Source organism: Rutilus rutilus (genome assembly GCF_951802725.1).
Source record: "Rutilus rutilus genome assembly, chromosome: 15".
Taxonomy (NCBI): domain Eukaryota; kingdom Metazoa; phylum Chordata; class Actinopteri; order Cypriniformes; family Leuciscidae; genus Rutilus; species Rutilus rutilus.
The window spans coordinates 1,664,249-1,689,154 of record NC_140220.1 but is presented as its reverse complement, the minus strand read 5'-3'; the positions used below and the strand labels follow the sequence as shown (position 1 = coordinate 1,689,154).

At 38.4% G+C, this 24,906-nt stretch overlaps 2 protein-coding genes across 5 annotated transcripts; both read right to left on the bottom strand.

The window, feature by feature from the left end:
* Nucleotides 1–1,190: 1,190 nt before the first annotated feature.
* On the bottom strand, nucleotides 1,191–3,724 carry LOC311304930 (zona pellucida sperm-binding protein 4-like). 4 transcript variants are annotated; one of them, XM_084432287.1, is made up of 9 exons: nucleotides 3,131–3,560; nucleotides 2,683–3,058; nucleotides 2,416–2,603; nucleotides 2,245–2,342; nucleotides 2,016–2,173; nucleotides 1,747–1,939; nucleotides 1,538–1,685; nucleotides 1,380–1,452; nucleotides 1,191–1,301 (listed from the first exon to the last, which is right to left on the bottom strand). In XM_084432287.1, the coding sequence occupies exons 1-9, from the start codon at nucleotides 3,539–3,541 to the stop codon at nucleotides 1,225–1,227; spliced, it is 1,722 nt and encodes a 573-aa protein (XP_084288413.1). In that variant the 5' UTR covers nucleotides 3,542–3,560; the 3' UTR covers nucleotides 1,191–1,224. The 4 variants fall into 4 exon arrangements, with proteins under 4 accessions (XP_084288413.1, XP_084288414.1, XP_084288412.1 ...); XM_084432288.1 differs by having other exon boundaries at nucleotides 2,683–2,950; nucleotides 3,131–3,559; XM_084432286.1 differs by having other exon boundaries at nucleotides 3,095–3,545.
* Nucleotides 3,725–10,741: 7,017 nt separating this feature from the next.
* Nucleotides 10,742–24,440, bottom strand: actr10 (actin related protein 10). Its single transcript, XM_084432290.1, has 13 exons — nucleotides 24,254–24,440; nucleotides 23,925–23,997; nucleotides 23,068–23,150; nucleotides 21,484–21,592; nucleotides 20,338–20,445; nucleotides 19,427–19,494; nucleotides 19,257–19,333; nucleotides 16,788–16,823; nucleotides 16,533–16,612; nucleotides 15,625–15,698; nucleotides 15,343–15,424; nucleotides 13,465–13,666; nucleotides 10,742–11,092 (listed from the first exon to the last, which is right to left on the bottom strand). Exons 1-13 carry the CDS (start codon nucleotides 24,328–24,330, stop codon nucleotides 10,911–10,913), a joined length of 1,251 nt encoding a protein of 416 aa, XP_084288416.1. The 5' UTR covers nucleotides 24,331–24,440; the 3' UTR covers nucleotides 10,742–10,910.
* Nucleotides 24,441–24,906: the final 466 nt, after the last annotated feature.

The window sequence follows — 24,906 nt, the reverse complement described above, 5'->3', positions numbered from 1 at the left end:
ATGAATTCAGTTAGATTGAAACAAAAGGGGTGCATGTAAACAATGAATGGCGACTGTAGAAAGCAAAAGCCAAATCCCGGACATTTTGGACGATCTCGACGGCCGGAAAAAAGAAGATGTTGACCCCTACCACTCAGCTTTCTCCACAGAACAAGAGCCTGGTAGCTTAGCTTCCAAAAAAAGATGGCTGACACTATTTGTACATTCTGTGAGTGAGATCCCACCCCCTATGGGTGGGTTTAAAACATGCGGAACTAGCTCCTAGCACTGGCTGTAGCTTCTAGCCTCTGGCCAAAAAGTCCTCCGATGACACAAAATTACGTTTTTTTGCGTCAGGATTTTTTCCAGACAAAAAATACATAAATCTCTCGTCTCAGGGGGATATGAGGGAGGGAAGCACAGTAATTTGAAAATACTACAGCTTTTCTACTGATGTATCCCTTTAAATCACACCTGCTAGCGCACTTCTTAAATGTTTACGTACTAGGTCAGCGGTAGAGTACACCGTTTTGTGGCTGTTCGAACACATTCAACCGCATGAGCATCTACTCTATGAAAGAAATTTGGTTGAATGTGTTGGACTACCTCTGGAAGTGGCCAAAAGTAAACAAGCTAAAAAACAGCCCCTTTTTACACCTTCATTTACCACAGTCCACCTGTGACCCGATTTACAAAAATGCTTCTTAGTACCAGGTGTAAACAAGGTCTTGGACAGCTACCTAGTTGGGATACAACAGTTAAGTGATTAAAGCTTAAATGAAAGTAGTCTACATTACTGGACTAGCCTGAATAAAAAAAATAAAATCAGTATCAACCTGCACTCATCCTTTATCCCAAGATATGATTCTATACTTGCGTGACCAAAAAAAAAAAAAAATTCCAAAAACCCAACAAGTGACCTCAGAGGGGTTTGGGCATCAAGATATGCAGTTATGCTAGTCCAGCCATAAAGTCGTATGTAAAGCCTCAACCAGACAGAAGCTAAATCCTTCATTTCCACCCGGGCCCAAGTTAACGACTAGAACTTGGCAAATAGTAAAGTTAAATGGCTTAGGCAGAAACTTGGCTTGTTTAGTTCAAGTCAAGAATCTCAATGCACAAAAGAAAAAGGTTTTGTAGTGCAGAAGTCAAACTGACAACAGTCATGAAACATCCAACTCAGACAGAAATGAATACCAAAGAGAAACATGTTGAGTTTCATGAAGTTTATTAAAACACTTAAATTCACTTGACCAGGTTAACTTGTCCACTAGACACCACAGTTTGCCCACTAGAGATGGTCTTGACGTGCGTGTCTCTTCCTGTAAAAAGTGGTAGAAGCATGAGGGGCATTTAAATAAATTCTCAGTTCCTGAAGTCAACTTACAGCAAGCACTCACTTTTCCTAGTGCAACTTTGCTCACAGGAGCCAGAGGAGGGATGGCACACTGCTGTACTACAGTGGATGAAGATCTAACAGAGGGGGAAAGGGTTAAGCCATAGAATTCACTGTAAAAAGCACTAATATTAAGGCTTGAGGTAAGGCTGCAGAGCATACGGTTTCCTGCAGAGGAGCCAGTGATGCTGGATCTACAAATGTGAACATCTTCACAACAAAGCGCTTGTAGTGGGTCGGGAACTGAAGACCAGATGATCCAGCCACCGGAACCAATGCGGTCAGGTAACGATCATCCTGGTAAGGGCATCTGAAAGGCAAAGAGGGAATCAGAACTAGAAACTAGATAGATAAAGACTGGCCTTACTCACCCATCAACCAGAAGGTCCCATTGGGGTTGACTGAGTGGACTGGGAGCTGATGTCGCCCAGCAATGTCCCAGCATCAGGACAATGTTGGGGTCGGTCCTCTCCAAAATATGCACCTCAACATACACAGGCTCCCGCAGGACTTTTGTAACTGGATAATCAGCATCACTGTAGTAGGACGTGTACGCCTCGTCCCCTGAGGAAGAATGCAGTGTTTAACTAGAAACTGGAGTTTTAGAAAGGCTTTAGGCATACTTGGGACCAACACTTACCTTCTGCACAGCCTTTGGTGACACATTGACCATTTGCCAGTCTTAGCTCCACCCTGAGGGGTCCAGGAGCAGCTACTGGTGGAGGTGGAGGAACGGTGTTGACCTCCACAACCAGAGCTTCCACAGAGGTACCAGAGTACCTACACTGGAAGAGAAGCCTGGACGACAAACAGTGAGCTTGTAGCATTTGTCAATGAATCACATTTATGATAAAGCATACATCACTTACTCAAAATGGCTGTCCCTTGTAATGGAACCAAGTGGTCCGATACCCACTTCATATGAGGAGGTCATTCTGTTTTCATACACCACATATCCACTGTCCTCCTGCAAATAGTAACACTGTTAGCATCCAATCCATTCTAAGCCATGCAGACCAAAACCACAAGCAGCTACTCACCATCATGCTTGTGCCACATGCAGTGACAGGGAACTGGTATATAGCAAAGAAAGGTGTGGATCCCACAGGACTGCAAGCTGGATCACTTCCACCCAGGAGACGGACTGAATCCAGGCTCAATCGAGGCAGCGTAACATCTCTAGCCACCACTACCACAAACTGACCATCTCTTATACACTGGACAGTCACTGGAACGAGTTACAAGAGCAGCTTATTGCTGACGATCAGTTTAACATGAATGCCTCTACATTGACTCTACACTCTTACCTGCCTTCCCATAGTAACACTGCTGTCCGTTAAAGCAGCAGTTGATAGCAGCACACTCAGCACCACTGATACCAGGTGGTCCACATTGAATCTGCTCATAATCAGCTACAGTACATTTGTCAAGGGCCTCTGCCTGTGCCACTGGCTGCTTAGGCTGAAACTGCTGAGGAAACTGTTGACTAGCTTGCTGTTGAACCTGCTGAGGAAACTGTTGACTAGCTTGCTGTTGAACTGACTCAGGAAACTGTTGACTAGCTTGCTGTTGAACCTGCGGAGGAAACCATTGACTAGCTTGCTGTTGAACCTGCTGAGGAAACGGTTGACTAGCTTGCTGTTGAACTGACTCAGGAAACTGTTGACTAGCTTGCTGTTGAACCTGCGGAGGAAACCATTGACTAGCTTGCTGTTGAACCTGCTGAGGAAACTGTTGACTAGCTTGCTGTTGAACTGGCTTTTGAACCTGCGGAGGAAACTGTTGACTAGCTTGCTGTTGAAATGGCTTTTGAACTGGCTTTTGAACCTGCGGAGGAAACCATTGACTAGCTTGCTGTTGAACTGGCTTTTGAACCAGCTTTTGAACCTGCGGAGGAAACCATTGACTAGCTTGCTGCTGAACTGGCTTTTGAACCTGCTGAGGAAACCATTGACTAGCTTGCTGCTGAACTGGCTTTTGAACCTGCTGAGGAAACCATTGACTAGATTGCTGTTGAACTGGCTTTTGAAACCGCTGGTCAGTTTGCTGGAACATCAGAGCTTGAGGATTCTGGGGCAGATCACTCCACTTCGGAACAGCATGACTGAACTCACAGAACCAAACACAAAGTGCCAGAGACTGAACAGAACACCAACTTCCTGCCATTGTTCAACAGCTAGTCACATTGCTGAGGTGCTGCCCTTTGGTCTTTTTGTACTCTACAGACTTTGGCTAATTAATGATAATCCCTCCCTCTTCATTAACAGTCATGATTCTCCAGACTTGCACGAGTGTAGGGATGGCTGACGCGAAACTGACGTTCAGAAGCTTTTCGAGATCCCGAAGCGCAGATGTTTCGAAACACTGATCCGAAGCGTGATTCAAAACACCCATGTCACGTGACTACGGCTAAATGAAGCTTCGGAGTGTTTCACAAGTGTTTCGACAGGTGACATTGTCCGCCGAATCAGCGTTTGATTGACAGGGTCGGGAAGAGACCACACAATCGCACATCTGTAAAAGTTAAGTCAACGCATCTTGACCTCGTGGGTTTTTGTGAGAGGAGTTTGATTTTGAGATAGCAGATTTTTGGTGATATAGTGACATTTATAGTGCGATTTGTTTAGTTATATTTTGGCTTACATTTAAATGTACACATTGACTGATAGACTAGAGACAGACAGAGTACTAGCCTATAGGCTACACATATAGTGACACATTAATAGATGCATAGATAGAAATATATATAGACAGATTAATAGATAGATACATAGATAGATACATACATAGATAGATTAAGAGATAGATAGATAAATAAAAATGGAGGCTCCACAGAAGAGATGCCATACATCTGTGGTGTGGGTGGGAGCATTTCCATTTGGAAACCCCAAATAAAGTGATATGTATGTATTGTGATCGGCAGCTAGCCTACTGCAACAATACATCATCCATGATGCGCCATTTGAGGAGCACTCATCCTGACATTTTGCATTTTTTAGCTCGTTACCGATGTTAATGTATGTCTCAGTCAAAATGATTGTCTTTACCATTCAGAGACATCTTGATGTAGACGTCCATCCAACAACTCTACATCTTCCCTTTCCAGCTCTGGTTCAGAGTCCGGCTCAAACATGTAGGGAATCCCGTAGGTCGCGGCCGGGTCAGGTTCATTCACCACTTGCGCCATGATGTCAGTTTGTAATGATGCTGAAGTTTCCTGCGTGTCAACCCCCCTCCTTCCTTCAACCAATCAACGCGCCCCTCATTTGCATTATTAAAATGAGCGTCCACGACAGCCAAAACATCGCATTGATCTCGCGAGACAATAATGCCTTCAGAAATAAGGGTAAAAGTAGGTCTGTGTTTATTTTTTTTCCACTTTTCTTTTTTAGAAGGGCCTGAAAGACTATAATACAGCAGTAGGTATCCAATGTAATACTAGGTTATGACTCCTTAAACATGAATGCCTCTACATTGACTCTACACTCTTACCTGCCTTCCCATAGTAACACTGCTGTCCGTTAAAGCAGCAGTTGATAGCAGCACACTCAGCACCACTGATACCAGGTGGTCCACATTGAATCTGCTCATAATCAGCTACAGTACATTTGTCAAGGGCCTCTGCCTGTGCCACTGGCTGCTTAGGCTGAAACTGCTGAGGAAACCGTTGACTAGCTTGCTGTTGAACCTGCAGAGGAAACCATTGACTAGCTTGCTGCTGAACTGGCTTTTGAACCAGCTTTTGAACCTGCTGAGGAAACCATTGACTAGATTGCAGTTGAACTGGCTTTTGAAACCGCTGGTCAGTTTGCTGGAACATCAGAGCTTGAGGATTCTGGGGCAGATCACTCCACTTCGGAACAGCATGACTGAACGCACAGAATAGTATGCTAGTAAACCTTTTTTATCCTTCAGTAGCTGAATATTATATTAGATGTTTTAGCTATTCTGGATTGTCTTTTTCTTTGAAACACATCATAGAGTTCTCATGGCAACAGGCCTGTATTCAGGCTATGATTAAACAACAACGATGTACTAAAAACAGAATCGTTTTTCCTTTGATATTTTCGTGGGCAGTGCGGGACAGTCCCGAATTTGTGAGTTTTGTCCCACAAGACATATTGTCCCACATTTCAGTTATGTCTGTATTATTATTTTTTTTCCATTCCTAAAATTACAATACCACAGTAAGAAATATAAAAAAAACTGTGCCTGGCATTTAAAAATCTATTTAAATCGTCATGTCTAGTTGTAGAAATAACCAATATATATAGACAGATTAATAGATAGAAATATATATAGACAGATTAATAGATAGATACATAGATAGATACATACATAGATAGATTAAGAGATAGATAGATAGATAGATAAATAGATAGATAGATAGATAGATAGATAGATAGATGAAAATGGAGGCTCCACAGACTAGCTAACCGTTGACTAGCTTGCTGTTGAACCTGCAGAGGAAACCATTGACTAGATTGTAGTTGAACTGGCTTTTGAAACCGCTGGTCAGTTTGCTGGAACATCAGAGCTTGAGGATTCTGGGGCAGATCACTCCACTTCGGAACAGCATGACTGAACGCACAGAATAGTATGCTAGTAAACCTTTTTTATCCTTCAGTAGCTGAATATTCAGCCCGGTCTCACCCCAAAACGTCACATACTGACGCGTCTTGACCAAACGGCAATATACGACGAAAAGGGTACCCCTAAAACGTCCATATGAGACGAAGACATAAGCGCACCAGCAGCGCCTCTTAGCGGTACCCTAACGCATACCTAAACCTACCCATAACCCGAATAGTCACATACGGACGTTTTAGGGGTACCCTTTTCGTCGTATATTGCCGTTTGGTCAAGACGCGTCAGTATGTGACGTTTGGGGGTGAGACTGTGTTAGAATATTATATTAGATGTTTTAGCTATTCTGGATTGTCTTTTTCTTTGAAACACATCATAGAGTTCTCATGGCAACAGGCCTGTATTCAGGCTATGATTAAACAACAACGATGTACTAAAAACAGAATCGTTTTTCCTTTGATATTTTCGTGGGCAGTGCGGGACAGTCCCGAATAGTTTTGTCCCACAAGACATATTGTCCCACATTTCAGTTATGTCTGTATTATTTTTCTTTTTTTCCATTCCTAAAATTACAATACCACAGTAAGAAATATAAAAAAACCTGGCCTGGCATTTAAAAATCTATTTGTGCAGCCGTCATGTCTAGTTGTAGAAATAACCAACCAACATACGCAATCCTGGAGAGAGGTTTTCCCGCTGACCAACTAAATGGACAGCTCAAAGAAATAAGTGCAGGCCTCATCAAAATCTGTAAACTCAGCTATACCAGCAAGAATTTTATCTCACATTCTGGATAAGAACCTCAAGAGCTGCTCAAATTGATGATTAAAGCATGAAATCATCCATCCTGATGGCAAATATTTCCAACGAACATGCACCGATGCCATGGATGCTTGAGCGCCACCTACAGAAATGGTTGAGCAACTACAGAAAAACCGGCTAAGCAGAAAATGTTTAAATCACACCTACTGAAAGATCAGTCTGAAATCGAATCAGGGTTCGTACACTTTTTCCAAGGTCAAATTCAAGCACTTTTCAAGCACTTTCCAGGTCCATTTTAAAGCTTTTTCCAGCACCTTACACTACCGTAAATTACATACCAATACATAGTTAAAATTATTATTTAGTGTTTTTATCACATCAAAAGAGATAAACAGCCAAATTTTTCATAATAGCAGAGGGCTGCACGATATTGAAGAAAAATGAGATATGCGATAACTCATTAAATAATGCGATATTCAATATGTGATACGATAATGCTTAAAGTGTGTCAAATTAACTTAAATTATCTTTAAAATTATATAACCTACACATACGTGTTTCACATTCTTTTTGTGATAAGAAAATATCCCTACAACTTCTGACAGTGAACATCAGTGTTTTACTGTAGCATAAGAAGTGTTATTTTAACATCACTGGGGTTTAGGGGTTCAGGTTATCCTACATTAGGTTTATTTAACAAACTGATTAATCAAATGTAAAAATAAACACTGCTTAGTTTTCACTGCATGAATTAAATATACTGATTCTTATTAAAGCTACAAAAGTTAGCCTATTCAGCCAAAAGCAGTGAGTGATTTTCTTTGTCTTTTGTTCATGACCCCAGTTATTGCAAGCCGTTGCGATATGCAATTATGCTTATTGTAATATATACATTTGCAATATTTCGATATATTGTGCAGCCCTAATATTTAAGCCAATCACAAGTTTTATTCTTCAAAATGTATCACTAAGTATATAGCCTAAAGCATATGAATAATATACTTTTCATTATATTAATGTCCAAATATTGCTTACCAGATAATGTGATTTATAGGCTGTAAAACTGAATTAATTTCAAATTATGAAGATTTAGGATTTGAACAGAAATATTTGACAGGCCTTCCCGTTTTGGGACACGTACATTCTTGATATAGACAAAGTTTGAACAAAATCTGAGTGCACAGGCACCTGCCTGATAAATGTATTTCATTGCCAAGATGTCTTAGCTAATACATTTACTGGAACAGAGCAGTGTAAATATTGCATAGGGCCATCCTAAACCTTACAGTAACAGTATACTACTTATAACACTGACTGATTTCAGTTCAGCAATCAACGACTGTTGTTATGCACTGGGCTAACGTTTGCAGGTTAATTTGCACGTTACAGTTCTGTAATCTTGGCAATGTTCACTGCATATTCCACAAATGAACGTGACATAACGGACATGCAATACTTACATTACATTATCACACCAAGTACTCTCAGTCACTAATGGTCCTTTCAGATAGGACGCGGACCGTGCTGCGCTATGAAATGAAACCGATATACTTCAATGGCTTGCGCCGCGCGACTCGGACCAAAGCGAAGATCAGCGAGCTCGCGCAACGCGCGCACGCCGCGGTCAAATAGTTCAACTGTTGCCGCTTACTGGCCAATAAAAACGGTGCATCCAAACAACCGCGGAAATCGAAATGAAAACTCCGCCTACTTTTGTTCTGGCCAGCGTAACGCAAATCAATCTGTATCTGATTCTGAAGGGCTACACTTTTTTTTCTCCTTTTAATAAAGAACTATTTCGTCAGAAAGATATTTCTTGTGAAAGAAATACAGTTACAAATTCAAGCATTTTCAAGCATTTTATCCAAAATTCAAGCACTTTTCAAACCTTGAAAACACAACATCAAAATTCAAGCACTTTCAAGGATTTCAAGCACCCGTACGAACCCTGTCGAATACACATCAGAAATCACTGATCACAGATCAGGCATTGGAATAAACATGGTCACTTACATGTTTGTGGCGTTGCTGGCAGATACATAAAAGTCTGTTTGCAAAGCCTGCGCCGAAACTACGACTGATTTACCAAATAATGCACAGTGAAATGTACCGAATACCAATAATGCACTGCTGAGACATTCACATTGTTGAAAAAATCCCCACTATCCTAGCATTAGGATGGTTTGGAAGGTAATGGTATTTATCCTGTGCTCCTGTGTTGATCTTTTCTCATTCTCATGTCATTATTCACTAACGCTCCAGTGGACAGGTACAAAGACGCGGCGACGTAGAGATAGGCGTTGATATTCTTCTGCAAAGACGATCTTCCGCTGCTCCCTGACGTCACAAGTCTCCACTTTTCAGATCCTGTCGTTTTACAGACTTGGTTTCAATAAAAGCAGTTTTTGGAATCACAAGGAAGTTCTGAGTTTTGAAAATTACAGGGTATTTTTTATGTTATGACAAACTTTGAATTCTGAGTTCATGACCCCTTTAAGGGATTCAATGATTGACTACTGGGTGACTTTAAGAACTAGTCTAAGCAGTTTATGCAACTGGCCACCAAAAAATTCGAGTTAACTTCGAGTTAACATGACTAAGTCTTAATTAATGTTTGACCCGAAATGAATTAAGTTAATGATTTACAACACTTAAATGTACAAATATAATAGAAGACCCCATTTTGAAATGTTTATTTCACAAACCTAATAAATACGGCAACATTTTCAACTCTTCAAACTGGTTGTTAAATATAATTGAAATGGGATGCATTTTCTCGACACTATGGTCAAGTTGCCTTCCGTGTTGTGTTTGATGGTGCAGGAACAAGCAGACATTTAAATAATAATAAAAAAGTAGCTTTTTGTCACTACTGACAAAGAACTGACATGGTTTAGGTTGGATAAATGTCATGCACTGGAAACAGTTTATAGAGATATTTCATGAGTGAAGCAGAAGCCTGCAGTGATGGTGGTGGTTTTAGTTTCACCTACTATTAAAAATCAAGTAAAGCTGAAATAATATTACCAATTTTACACCAATGGTCCTCAACTCTGGCCCACTTTCCTGCAGAGTTTTGCTCCATCTGTGATCAAACACACCTGTAAAGGCTACTCAAGGTCTTCGGGATTACTAGAAAGTAACAGACAGGCAAGTTGGTCAAGGTTGGAGTGGATCTCGAAGGCCAGTGTTGAGAATCCCTGCTTTAGACTATTACAGACCAGGACTCAATCAGATACACTGCCGTTCAAAAGTTTTGGATCGGTAAGATTTTTAATGTTCTTAAAATAAGTCTCTTTTGCTCACCAAGGCTGCATTTATTAGATTAAAAATACCAAAAAATCTATGTGAATATATAGTAAAGTGTAATTTATTCCTGATCAACGCTGAATTTTCAGCATCATTACTCCAGTCTTCAGTGTCACATGATCCTTCAGAAATCACTCTAATGTGAGGATTTGATGATCAAGAAACATTTATGATTATTATCAGTGTTGAAAACAGTTATTTACATTTTTGTTTCAGGATTCTTTGATGAATAGAAAGTTCAAAAGAACAGCATTTATCTGAAATAGAATCTTTTGTAACATTAAACACTGTTTGGGGTCAGTAAGAATTTGTGTTTAATATTTAAGGGAAATAAAATAAATCAATACTTTTATTCATCAAGGATGAATTAAATTGATAAAAAGTGTCAGTAAATACATTTATGATGTTACAAAAGATTCTATTTCAGATAAATGCTGTTCTTTTTAACTTTCTATTCATCAAAGAATCCAGAAAAAAATTTTTACACAACTGTTTTCAACACTGATAATAATCATAAATGTGTCTTGATCATCAAATCATCATATTAGAGTGATTTCTGAAGGATCATGCGACACTGAAGACTGGAGTAATGATGCTGAAAATTCAGCTTTGATCACAGGAATAAATTACATTTTAAAATATATTAAAATAGAAAAGTTATATTAAATTTTCATAATATTTAACACTATAACAGGTTTTTTTTTTTTTATCAAATAAATGCAGCCTTGGTGAGCAGAAGAGACTTCTTTTAAAAACAGTAAAAATCTCACCTATCCAAAACATTTGAAAACTTTACAGCATTTTACCGACAGAAATCGTTCTAAGCAGACACAGGATTTACAGGAGGTTGTAAGTGAAATGTCCGGAGTTTATGAGTTCATTTCTCAGTGGAGAAGGCCCTCTTCATGAGTGGTGGAGGCGTCTTGCCCGCCTCGTAGACGGAGTCCGGTGGAGGAGCGCTGAGACAGCACCAGTCTGGGACGCGGCCCGTCTGGTTATAGTAATCTCTGGACACCGAGCGACTCCCTAAAATGTCCTGCAATGCTCCAAATATAGCACCTACATGGGAAGAAACAAAGCATCCTTGAGTAAATGGCAGTAAATTGGGTAACACACTGGACCCTATCATACACGGAGCGCAATGCAGCGCCAGGCGCGACGCAAGTGTGTTTTGCTAGTTTCAGCCCGACGCAGTTTTCATTTTTCATGACACGTTGTTTAAATAGCAAATGCATTTGTGCCCATCTGTGGCCCATGGCCTTCTGGTCTGAGAATGAGTGTGTGTTCAGGAGCATTGATGAGCGTTGCTATATGTTGCTCCATGTAAATAGCGAATCCGCCACGGCGCGAACGCAACTGGCTTTTAAAGGGAATGTGAGACGAGACTCTGATTGGTTTATTGCACGTTACGCTAAAAACACACCCACTACTCATTAAGAGAATAGAGACAAAACACACCCGTTACTCATTAAGAGAATAGAGACGACTCTTTTAGATCATGCGTTAATGGTGCAGTGTGTAATATTTAGGAGGATCTGTTGACAGGAATGCAATATCATATACATAACACTGTTTTCAGTGGTGTATAAAGACCTTACATAATTAACCGTTATGTGTTTATTAGCTTAGAATGAGGCATTTCTCTCTACACACACCGCGGGTCCCCTTACATCCACATGTTTCTACAGGAGCCCTGAGCGGACAAACGCGTTTCATCACTGTTGTTGTTCTTCACGCTAGCTAAAGTCAGTAAATAAAACACTGACACAATGATGAACAGGTAACAATAATATTCGCAATAACATATCGTTCTACTGAATAATTAAGTAAACCTAATTTCTTACTTTATCTTTGTAAAGAAACCTCATTGCTGAACTGGCTACTCTCTGCTGTCTCAGACGATGACATCACTTTCTGTCGGCCACCGTAACTTCTGTTGGGTGCAATTCACAACCTCACCACTAGATGCCGATAAAAATCACACACTGCACCTTTAAAGTGGAAATTAAGCAGTCAGTCTAATTTACATAATTTAGTAAACTGATTTTTTAGTAAACAAACAAACATTTCGTTCTACTAAACAATGACCCAGCAGCTGAAAGTGACATTTATAGCCTTACTATAGCGTAAAGGGATTTGTGGTTTTTGGTGTCACTTTGAATGACAGAAGTGGCAAATTGACGTATCGGGTCAAATAAGCAATTTAACTTATTATGGGCTCCTTTCAAGTTCGTCTTCCTCCATTTGAGAACAATATGTGTTAAAAAAGTAAAGAAATGCTTATATTACGCTGAGCGCACACACGGAGCAAATTTTTTTTCCACTCAGAAAAACGTACTATATCTATTTACCTCAGCTAAGACAACCAACCCCGTGACGTCACAGATGGCGGCGCCCTTGCTCCAAAAGCTATAACAAAACATCCCTTTTTTCTTTAAAATGGTTACATTAATCGTGTTTGCTATTTTCTTTATTAAAGTGTTTACTACTAAATTATGTAAACTTGACTGACTGCATCATTTCCACTTTAAAGGTGCTGTATGTAACTTAAAACTATAAGGAAACACCAGTAATTTGTTTAGGCTTGGTTTGTAGGGAATTCCAAACCTGCACACATATATTCAAACGCACATAATTATAGAACCCGTTCTTAATGCGCATCTGAACGCCATCAGCGTTTCTCACAGGTTCGCTAAAGTCTGTGTAGAGAGAATGGTGTCGTCTTGGCGGCCCTAATTTAAAAACAAATGATCGTTGCGACGGAAGCGAATCAATCAAAACTAACTTTAGCTGGAAAATAACTTTATTAAAGAACCGCTATAAAGCCAAAACAATCTTACGTTAAATTATACATTTATCTCTGTAAAGCTGCTTTGAGACAATCTACATTGTTAAAAGCGCTATATAAATGAAGATGACTTGACTTGACTTTTTCACTCTACTAAAGCATAAAAATACCATAATATGTTTGAAATTATATATGTTTATAAATTATATATATATATGAAATATAAAACTAATGTTGCATATATTGAGGAAACATGCTCAATCACTACGTTTTTCGTTTCTCTGAAAAACACTTCTACTGCCAGTTATTTTACTTTGAAATGTGTGTTTCCAGGCTGGAATGTGTGTGTTTTGGTCAGGTGATACTGCATGTTGCCGATTTTCATTGTCCATTGCGCTCGTTCCTGTTGCGTGTCTCAAACTGGCGACCCGTGTGAGTGTCGAGTCTGAGGAGGCGGGAGAAACGACGATCTCCGATATTTTGAATTTGGACTGCAGTTCCTATTTCCACCACTAGTTGTCATTCTTACAGAGTGCACCTTTAAAGGGACCATCAAAAAAAAGTGAAACCAAAAACTGTATTCATCATTTCTCGTCCCATGGAGAGGTCAGGCGTCTCTAAAGCCATGCGTGTCCGCGCTCACCTCCTAGCCAGGCGGTGCAGTTGGGTTTAGCGGGCGGGCTGTGGATTCGGAAGCTCTTGGTCGCGAGAGCATCATGGTACTTGGGTTTCTCCACCAGCGAGCGGATCTCAGCCAGGAGTCGGTGCAGGAATCCGGGAAGCATGGCCGTACCACCGATGATCACCAAGTTCTCTGACAGAACCTTGCGAGTGTCGATGGGACACTAGTGTGGTACAAACAAAACATAAATAAACAAGGTGAATGCTGGGAAGAATTGCAAAGAGGCAGGGTGGATGATTACTAGGGTGTTGCTTTGTGATTATATACACACTACCAGTCAAAAGTTTTGGATCGGTAAGATTTTTAAAAGAAGTCTCTTCTGCTCACCAAGGCTGCAGTAATATTGTTCAATATTATGACCATTTAAAATAACAGTTTTCTATTTTAATATATTTTAAAATGTAATTTATTCCTGTGATCAAAGCTGAATTTTCAGCATCATTACTCCAGTCTTCAGTGTCACATGATCCTTCAGAAATCATTCTAATATGATGATTTGATGCTCAAGAAACATTTATGATTATTATCAGTGTTGAAAACTGTTGTGTACAATTTTTTTTTCAGGATTCTTTCATGAATGGAAAGTTCAAAAGAACAGCATTTATTTGAAATAGAATCTTTTGTAACATTATAAATGTCTTTACTGTCACTTTTGATCAATTTATTTCATCCTTGATGAAAATCCGGGGGAACAGTTTTCAACACTGATAATAATCATAAATGTTTCTTGAGCATCAAATCATCATATTAGAGTGATTTCTGAAGGATCATGTGACACTGAAGACTGGAGTAATGATGCTGAAAATTCAGCTTTGATCACAGGAATAAATTACACTTTACTATATATATATATATATATATTCACATTAAAACAGCTGATTTACATTGTAATAATATTTCATAATATTACTGTTTTTTGTTTGTTTTTGTTTTTAAATAAATGCAGCCTTGGTGAGCAGAAGAGACTTTTAAAAACATAAAAAAAATTACCAATCCAAAACTTTTGACTGGTAGTGTAAATAAACAAGTAATGCATATGGGTTTTGGCTATAAACAAACTAAACAATTAACAATGCACAGAAATTTGGGCAAATTAAATTTTTTGGACCAAAATCGTTGATGTTTACAGTTTTTCTCAGTGGCTTTGGGACATTTCTCAGATCACAACTGAAATTCTCAAAACTACTTGTTCAACCTCCACATTATCGAGTCACTTGTGCACATCATAACAGCAATTTCTCATTCTTTTGCACATGTAAATAAACAAGGTGAATGCTGGGAAAAGAAACACAAAACGACACATTTACACGTAACGTCACATTTACCTCAGAAAGCCTTTCAGTGTCCATAAACGAGAGGACCGTTCTGATACAGACATGCACTAGATTACATATATTTTTACTTAATCTGTTGTCTTCATTATTTAATGTATGTTTGAATAAATCCGTCATGAAAACAAGTTTAAATGTTTATATTTTCAACAATGCATTGGAGTAGAAACAATTACATCATAAAAAGTTTCATTATGTTTAATTGAAACGTTAATAAGAAACTCAGTTTGATTATTAAATAAATGTGATGATTAATTGACTACTAAATATATAAGCTATTTTCAGTTTTTAGCTAAATAAAACCGTTACGTTTCAGTGTTTCAGTAAAAAATTCATTCCGGTGCATCACTACAAACAATCGACGTACGATTTTTCAATTGTACTTGTCATTAGAAGGAACTTTTCTTTAGGACTTTTTCTCCCATTCATCCGCCATTCGCTTCAGGGACTTTTCCAAGAATTAGCCACGGCACACAACAGGCTGATCTAAAGATCTCACACGTTATACCTTAACCAGAGTGTCCAGCATTAGCGTGGCGATGGACTTCTCCTCATTATCCTGCTCGAACAGCATCTCAGCCACAGAGTCTCTGGAAAACCGGCAGAATGTGGGTCAGATTAACAAACAATAACCGAGAGCGTCCCGGTTAACAGGAGAGAGCTCGGAGACAATGGTGAGAACGTGTCATTTCACTCGCAGCTCATTAATCTCAGACAAAATATGTGACCTTGAGGGATTTGAATTGGGGGAAAACAGCAGATCGTCGCATCTGGTGAGAAGGTTTTTTACCTGATGAAACCCTTGACATGCAGAATCTTCTGCCCATCCAGTGGATATTCCACATCTGGAGGAGGAGCCGGTCTCTGGCGGACCAATGAGAACCAGCTGTGAGTATTCTGACGTCTAATTATTCCACTTTCATTCTTACATTGAGAACGCAAAGCAGGTCAAATAAGCAGGACAGTCAAAGTTAATGTATCAGCTTGTGTGAGGCCTTAATAACTGACTTGATAAAACAAATATAATTCATTTTTAATTCAATTTAATGCTGAATGTGTCCGTAGTTATTCCTTCTTTTTGTATTTATTTAAAAATACATTTTTATTTTTTAATATATATATATATATATATATATATATATATATATATATATATATATATATATATTATATATATATATATCATGGCAAGCACCATTGCAGACCCAAAATAAAGAAAATAAAGAAATAACTGACTCAATAAAACAAATCAAATTCATTTTTTAAATTAAATTTAATCCTGAATGTATCTGTATTTTCTTTCCAAAATGTATTTTAAAATTAAATGTTATTCTTTTTAACTTATAAATAAATAAATAATATTTATTAATTTAAACATTCTTTCATTTCTATATTTATTTATAGAGAAGAACGTGAATAACAAAAGTCCCACAATTAACAAACTATATAAAACATTTAAGATTAAATACATGACAAAAATTTTTTAAATCGTTCAGCTGAATCAGTTAAACAATAAAATAAGTCTAAAATCTTGTCTATTTACATTAAAAAGTCCTTAGTTTGACATGAAAGCATGATGGAGGTTGCATTGTGTTGAAGAGTGAATATTTGAGAGTATGTTTGCTAATATTTATATCAGTTACACGTCTAAATCGACTGACGGCTTTAACAGTAAGAGTTTAAAGCGTGTTCTCTGACCTCAGCTGATCCATCCATGTTGAACTTGGCCTCCTGGATCTTCATTCCTCTCTGCAGGTCACTGACAAAACACGTACGCACTAAACAGACAAGACAACAACACGGTTACTCCTTAAAGTCAACAGAACACAGTGTTTGAAACCCATTTTACTTTACAGATTTCAGAGGGAAACTGCTTTTACGAGAATAAGTGTAACGCAGGTCTTGATTTTATGCACGGGGAATGTTAGTGAAAAGTATCTCTATATGACAAACCTTTGATATCCTCCACTACATCTTCTGGAATAGTGCCTGTAACAAACACCAACAGATAATCAGACAGCAAACCAGAACAAACACGGTATTAACCCTATAAAGCTACTGGATCATATTTCATAGGCCTCTATATGATCAAAACTTGCTGTCACACTCAATCTCCTCAGTCCTTCTGTCTCTGATTGATAGTTTAGACTCTTTTATCAGGTAAAAGTCTTTTAGTATAATTGTACAAACGTCCTTCCTGAGCTCGTGCTTCACGAGTCTTTCTGTGTCAAATCTGCACTGATTTTATCAAGCAAGCGCAAGAATAACTTGAAATGTGCTTGTCCTTTAGACAAGTGAACCGGTCATTCATTTTATCTGGAAAAAATTGGATTTTTTGTGGTGTAAATATGATTTATTCTGAAGCAATATTCCCATCAGTGTTCTATCAGCTTTGACAATTAAATCTGCTTATTTGTGATATTTACATATAGTGTACATTACATACAGACGTGTAATTATATACAGTCAAACCAAAATTTAATCAGACACTTTCAATATTTCTCACATTATCACAGTTTATTCGCTATAGTTTAGAAAATGGTGATAAAATATGAGCAGAACTCAGTTGATATTTGACTGGTTTTGTCCGTCCTTCTGTTAGACTGTCTCACACATGAATTATGTTGAATATCTGTCAGCTGTTAAATTTAACTACACAATTAGATAATACCAGTTTAGCTCAACCAATCACCAAGCAATGCTTCATTGTGTTCAGTCTGTGTGTAAAAAGAGCATTAGCAATTAAAGAAAACACACTTCAGCAAAACATGATCAGCTCAAGTGTCCGAATCATTTTTGGTCCCAAATTTTTATAAATGTTACTGGTAGTCACTGTATGAAGAATTATTGGGTATGATGTGTCACAGTTTACTTTATTTGTGTCCTGCTCCCACTAGTAAAAAAATATCTAAATCGTTTTTGGTTTGACTGTATACAAAATAATTATACACTGTACACACAGTGTGGTAGTAATCGCGTATCGCCTGCGATAATTAATGCGATATGGCTCAGCTTGTCAGTGAACTACGGCTCTGTGTTGTAAATGCCGCTCCATCTGAAAGCAGGTGATGGCGATTTACTACTAATCAAGGAACCGGCTTTACTGACGAGATGCGCCTAACAATGTCATGCGATATATCGCCCAGCCCTAACTGCTTATAGTAACACTGATTATATGTAACACTGCTTATATGTAACACTGCTTATAGTAACACTGCTTATATGTAACACTGCTTATATGTAACACTGCTTATAGTAACACTGCTTATATGTAACACTGCTTATAGTAACACTGCTTATATGTAACACTGCTTATATGTAACACTGCTTATAGTAACTGCTTATATGTAACACTGATTATATGTAACACTGCTTATAGTAACTGCTTATATGTAACACTGCTTATAGTAACTGCTTATATGTAACACTGCTTATAGTAACACTGCTTATAGTAACTGCTTATATGTAACACTGATTATATGTAACACTGCTTATAGTAACACTGCTTATTGTAACACTGCTTATATGTAACACTGCTTATAGTAACTGCTTATAGTAACACTGCTTATATGTAACACTGCTTATAGTAACACTGCTTATATGTAACACTGCTTATATGTAACACTGCTTATAGTAACACTGCTTATAGTAACACTACTACTTATAGTAACACTACTGCTTATAGTAACACTGCTTATATGTAACACTGCTTATAGTAACACTACTGCTTATAGTAACACTACTGCTTATAGTAACACTGCTTGTAGTAACACTGCTTGTAGTAACACTGCTTATATGTAACACTACTGCTTATAGTAACACTGCTGCTTATAGTAACACTTCTTATAGTAACACTTCTTATAGTAACACTTCTTATAGTAACACTTCTTATAGTAACACTTCTTATAGTAACACTGCTTATATGTAACACTGCTTATAGTAACACTGCTTATATGTAACACTGCTTATATGTAACACTACTGCTTATAGTAACACTTCTTATAGTAACACTTCTTATAGTAACACTGCTTATATGTAACACTGCTTATATGCAACACTGCTTATATGTAACACTGCTTATAGTAACACTGCTTATATGTAACACTGCTTATATGTAACACTGCTGCTTATAGTAACACTGCTTATATGTAACACTGCTTATAGTAACACTGCTTATAGTAACACTTCTTATAGTAACACTTCTTATAGTAACACTGCTTATATGTAACACTGCTTATATGTAACACTGCTTATAGTAACACTGCTTATATGTAACACTGCTTATATGTAACACTACTGCTTATAGTAACACTGCTTATATGTAACACTACTGCTTATAGTAACACTTCTTATAGTAACACTGCTTATATGTAACACTGCTTATATGTAACACTGCTTATACGTAACAACAGTGTGTCTTACTGATGACGGCGGGGTTGAGGCCGGTGCCGGAGTCGGTGTCCAGCATGCATTGCTCACTCAGCAGAGCGTGCAGCTCCCTAAAGACCACACACACAACACACACACACACACTGAGAACACCAGCAGCTTTATCTTACACACTGCCTTGATTCATGCCACGCTTGACTTACTTATGAATGGCTTTTCCAGCCATTGGCAGAGCCTCCCATGCGGACAGGATCGGGATGCCTTCATAGATCTAGTGCACTGTTAAAGTCATCTAACCTGATAATGATAAAACTGCTTTGAAACAATCTGTATTATATAAAGCGCTATTGAAATAATCCTGACTTGACTTGAACAACATCACTGATAAATCATTCACAATATGATCAGGAGTGTGTTTCCCGTACAGCGCCGTAACTCCTGCTTCACTACTGTAGTACGATGCATCGTTGAAGAAATCAACTAGCTAGTCACGACTGTTTCCCGAAACCATATTGTCGCAAATTGGTCGTTCAACCACGTTGGTTAATGATGTCACACAGGTGTTGGAGTAATAAATAATGTTAATTAATCTGTTTGAGATCGAATTAATGCTAGATGTTTTGCTATAAATTACAGACATGCAACTGAGGACTATTTCTCATTTCAAAATTTTCTCTGTTATTTAGCTTTATTTCCAGATTCAATCATAGACTCGTTCTTACACTAGAGCTCGTTCACACATGCGCACTCTTCAAAACCTGCGCTTTAAATCTCTCGACAAACTTAAAGACATAAATGACATTTGTATGTATTCTAAATAAAAGACAGACACAGGTTGTACTGAATGTCAGCTTGCTTACTTTGCTAAAGATCAGGATTTATTGAGTCCACGTCATGATAACTGCTTCTAACCACAGGTCGAGAGCGTTGTTCAAACACACAACTTTGCGATGCTGTTTGCGAATGTTCGTTGGAACGATGGTTTTGGGAAACACTGACTCGTTAATCTGCTGATAACGACAGAACTTGTGAACATGCTTACGAGAAACACACCCCAGGACGACAGTAAACAGAGTCAAAGTAGTTTCAAAGCATATTTGCTGTCAAAGGATCCTGGTAAGACCAGCGTCTCAGTGTATCCACAATCCATGACGAGAGCCGACTGGATTCCCAGAGACATGAGAGACATCAGGTGACCGGGAGCAAACAGGACCGACGGGACCTGCAATACAGACGAGTTTCAAGTTTGTTTTTACTTATATAGCACATTTAAAAACAGCAAACATGGCTGACCAAAGTGCTGAACAAAACACAAGATAAAGAGACAAGGGCAACCACACATTCATGACAGAAGCTCACAATGAATTAAAAGCTGAAGTAAAACAGTAGGTTTTAAGAGAAAATTTTAAAACAGTTAAAGACTGTGCCGATCTGATGTAAACCGGACAAAAGATTGGAATCAATAAGACTTTTTATGTTTCTGAAAGAGTCTCTTCTGCTCAAGGCTGCTTTTATTTGATCAAAAATACAGTAAAAACAGTGAAATATTATTCCAATGTAAATCAGCTGTTGTCTATGTGAATATATAGTAAAGTGTCATTTATTCCTGTGATCAAAGCTGAATTTTCAGCATCATTACTCCAGACTTCAGTGTCACATGATCCTTCAGAAATCATTCTGATATGATGATTTGATGCTCAAGAAACATTTATGATTATTATCAGTGTTGAAAACAGTCATATGTTTGTAGAAACGCTCTTACATTTTATTTTTCAGGATTCTTTGATGAATAGAAAGTTCAAAAGAACAGCATTTCCTTCACATATAGTCTTTTGTAACATTATAAATAATGTTACAGTTTCCACAAAAATAGCTCAACATTATTTAGCACATTGCTAGAATGTTTAAACATGTTGTTAACATGATTTAACACTATATTAACAGATCACTGGATGGCTGAAATACAGTAAAGCACAGTATTGAAGTTTTTTTTTTAAAGCATTCAAACCGAGTCTATTTTAAGAACAAAAAATTCCACTGCGAGAATCTGTGTTCTCTAAGTTTCAACTGGGTGTGGAATCCCAGATCAGAGACTAAACAATCTGTTTTGAGTTTCATAATGCGAATCTGTACGTCAGACTGATTCGTTTGTTCGATACGAATCACCTGATCTTTTGATTTGAGTTCAGCAAGTTTTAGCTGAATCCACAGTGGAATGTTGATGAAAACAGAAACCGCTGCGAGCCGAGGATGACTTTACCTCGAAGTGCTTGAAGAAGACTCTGGAGAGCGTCTCTCTGAAGTGTGAGGGGCAGAGGAGGGATTCGATGATGACCACGCGCCGGTCTCGGGGGTTCACCAGCAGATGCCTGAGGAGAAACAGCATCATGTGTTCAGATCATGAGCGAGGAATACAGTGAGCATAACTCAGGGCTCCAGAACAACATTTGAGGGCAGTAACAACACAGCAGTGCCACTAAGATGACTTGATTTGGCAGCTCTGGGGGGATTTTTAATCATAAAGTTAATTCAATTATATAACTACTATTGTTTTGCATTAATAAGCACGGTTACTAATAATATTACTGGTTTGTTTATTGGAAATTTGACAGTAAAGCACTAAGCTTTAAATTAACTTTTATTAACAACAGTGTTGTGCAAAAAACTAATTTTTATAGGGAAAATTTTAATATACTCCTATTAATTGTGTCATCCTGGACTGACCGACAACTTCCGCGATTATAAAAGGAGCGCTTTTTACTTGCTTTCTGTGTAATTCAGTCACAATTTGAAGAAAAGTTTTTGTTTTTCAGGGGAATTTGTGATTTCCTACTTTTTTCTCCATATATTAGGGAGTGGAAATGGCTAACATTAGTCAATAAGTGCACCTATGCCGCCATCTTCCGGTTATAGTCTTTTTTTTAAAAGTCCCCCTGTAGTCAATAATTGTATTCCGTAAAACTCATCGTTGATCACCAAAATTACACATTTAAGAGTTTTTTCCTTGGAAAAAAATTCTTCATGCCTTAAAATATCTTGACTGTAACTCGAAACCCTTGCCTCATTAAGTATGCGCGGCTCTATGAATATGCAAATTCACCCCGCCTCCACTCACTCAGCTCAGAGATCCACTGGTTGACGATCACACGTTGATCTGATTGGTTACAAGGTAGTTTGTGACGTCAGAAACACCAGCGATTTCAAAGCGTGTGTTTGAGACTGTCTTTGGTTCACTGCAGTTTTAAGGAGGAAATACTCAGCAATGGTGTCGACTTATGAACTTACACATGCTTTGTCTTAAAGCAGATTAAAAACACCACATACACACATAAACAACATTAAAAGCCGGATTTTCACCACAGGGGAACTTTAAATAAAATTATTTGTTTGCCACAAAGTTTTAGTTTTCCTGCATCTTTAGACTTTCTTTTTTTAAATCATCACATTAAAAATAACATTAAAATTGGATAATATTTAAGGCTTTGAAGAGCTGGAAAAAGTATGAAGTGAAGCACTTGAAAGGTTGCATGAACCCTGAGATGAATAATAAAAAATAAAAAATAAACATTCCACCACAATACCATGGTTACAGTTATCGTTACTACATTAAATCAATGGTGAATGCTGGTGATTTGTGGAGTGAAAAGACAACTTTAACTTGATCCGTCATGATTCAAGTGTTTTTCCTGATTTCTCAAGTCATATGCAACATAAAAGGCAGCTCTTATCCGTTGGGAAACGTGGTGGTGGCACCAGCGCGACCTCAAACAAAATTTTGTCGAACCGGCAAGAAAAAAAGATCGCAAAATGCAACCATTTGGTCCCTGATGACTGACTCTCGTACCTGAAGTACAGCAGGTGGACAAACTCCTTCAGGATGGTGTACAGCTCCTCAGTGTTGATGTTGTACTGGACGACTCGAACAGCCTGGAGACACGATCATTTAAAGTCGGCATGAAATCGGAATATTGCATTGTTATATGTTAATATGGGTGCACATCATTATTGTTTTAATAAACTTGAATCAGAATAAGTTCCTCTTGCAGCATCTCTTCTCTGATGACGAGGGCGGGGCAACCTGTCACTCACAATGAGATCAGCCAATAGAATAGAATAGAATCGGGCATTTATATAGCGCTTTCATATGTACTACTGTACACCCAAAGCGCTTTACAATCATGTCAGGGGATCTCTCCTCAACCACCACCAGTGTGCAGCATCCACTTGGATGATGCGACGGCAGCCACAGTACAACGGCGCCAGTGCGCTCACCACACACCGGATATAGGTGGAGAGAGGAGAGAGAGTGAGAGAGCCAATTCAATGTAAGGGGATTATTAGGAGGCCATGATTGGTAAGGGCCAATGGTGTGTGGCCATGACACCGGGGTTACACCCCTACTCTTTACGAGAAATGCCATGGGATTTTTAATGACCACAGAGAGTCAGGACCTCGGTTTAACGTCTCATCCGAAGGACGGGCAAACCACAACCATCCAATCAATTCCCCACAGACACAATCAAGCCCCGCCCACATTTGTTCTTGTTCGAGAAGCATTTAGAAAGGTGCATAACTTCCCTTTCATGCTGACTTTGACATAGAAAATATTATATTACTGATTAAAGCATTTGTTACAGAAATTTTTGTCTGGTAAATATGATTATGTTTATTAATTATGATTATAAATGGAGATTATGAGACCTCTTGAGATCCAGGGTGTTTAATTTCACTGGGAATGATGAATCTCGGCCCAGTCTCGCCAGCAAAGCCACATCTACACATTACAAACACAAGAGAACAAACCCAGATCAGCACAAACACATATTTCCGTGTGTCTCATATGTGATGAAGTTTGCGTCATTGATTCTGTATACCATAATACTTTTGTTAGTGATTAATGATCATCAATTTAATAATGCACTGATGAATCGGGACGTGTAACTCATGCAGGTCTCAAATCGTTTAATTTGACTAAAACATCGACTTTGTTTACATTCTATGAACGCGACGCACTAATAACAGTCACTTACTTTGTGTACGCCGCTCCTAAATCAATGACTACGGCTGTCTTCTCCCCTCCACTGCCCAGGCCTTCAAACAAGGGCATTTTATCAATAGAAATAATTTATCAACAGGGGGGAAAAAAGAGATTAATATTGTGTAAACACAACGCTGACACTCATAGCATCAGAGAGAAGGGCGGGGTCCTTCGCAATGGCTGCCTTGCATTCGCCTGAATGCAAATATTGTCGGCAACAGTAAATAATCCAAATAATCGAACACGCAAACATTTTCTACACGTTTAAATTATCATTCTGTTGTATGTTTTTTTTTTATGTGTGCCGACATATGTATGTGTTTAATGAAAAGCGTTCTGCATGAAATATCCGCTGATCTGAGATCAGTTCTTCACAGTTTACTGTCCGTTTGAATGCGTGGGATTTGGGCGGGTGAAGCTGAACTCAGATCAGCTCTCCGTGGACACTTTGAGCCAAGGCCCCTTCAGAAATTAATTTGACGAATCACTACTTTAAAGGGATAATTCACCCAAAAGTGAAAATTCTGTCATCATTTAAACACCCTCAAGTTGTTCCAAACCTGTATGAGTTTATTTGTTCTGCTGAACACAATGGAAGATATTTTGAAGAATGTTTGTATTGTAACCAAACAGTTGTGCTGCACC

What these genes read in the sequence shown, in the direction of transcription:
- LOC311304930 (XM_084432285.1), bottom strand. Translation starts at nt 3,541, where the DNA reads ATGGCAGGAAGTTGGTGTTCTGTTCAGTCTCTGGCACTTTGTGTTTGG. An exon ending in ACAAGGGACAGCCATTTTGA is followed by an intron (nt 2,174 to 2,244) that starts GTAAGTGATGTA and finishes TTTGTCGTCCAG; the next exon opens with GCTTCTCTTCCAGTGTAGGT. An exon ending in TGGGACCTTCTGGTTGATGG is followed by an intron (nt 1,686 to 1,746) that starts GTGAGTAAGGCC and finishes TTTGCCTTTCAG; the next exon opens with ATGCCCTTACCAGGATGATC.
- actr10 (XM_084432290.1), bottom strand. Translation starts at nt 24,330, where the DNA reads ATGCCCTTGTTTGAAGGCCTGGGCAGTGGAGGGGAGAAGACAGCCGTA. An exon ending in GTCCACCTGCTGTACTTCAG is followed by an intron (nt 21,593 to 23,067) that starts GTACGAGAGTCA and finishes GTTTCTCCTCAG; the next exon opens with GCATCTGCTGGTGAACCCCC. An exon ending in CATGTCAAGGGTTTCATCAG is followed by an intron (nt 15,425 to 15,624) that starts GTAAAAAACCTT and finishes CCGGTTTTCCAG; the next exon opens with AGACTCTGTGGCTGAGATGC.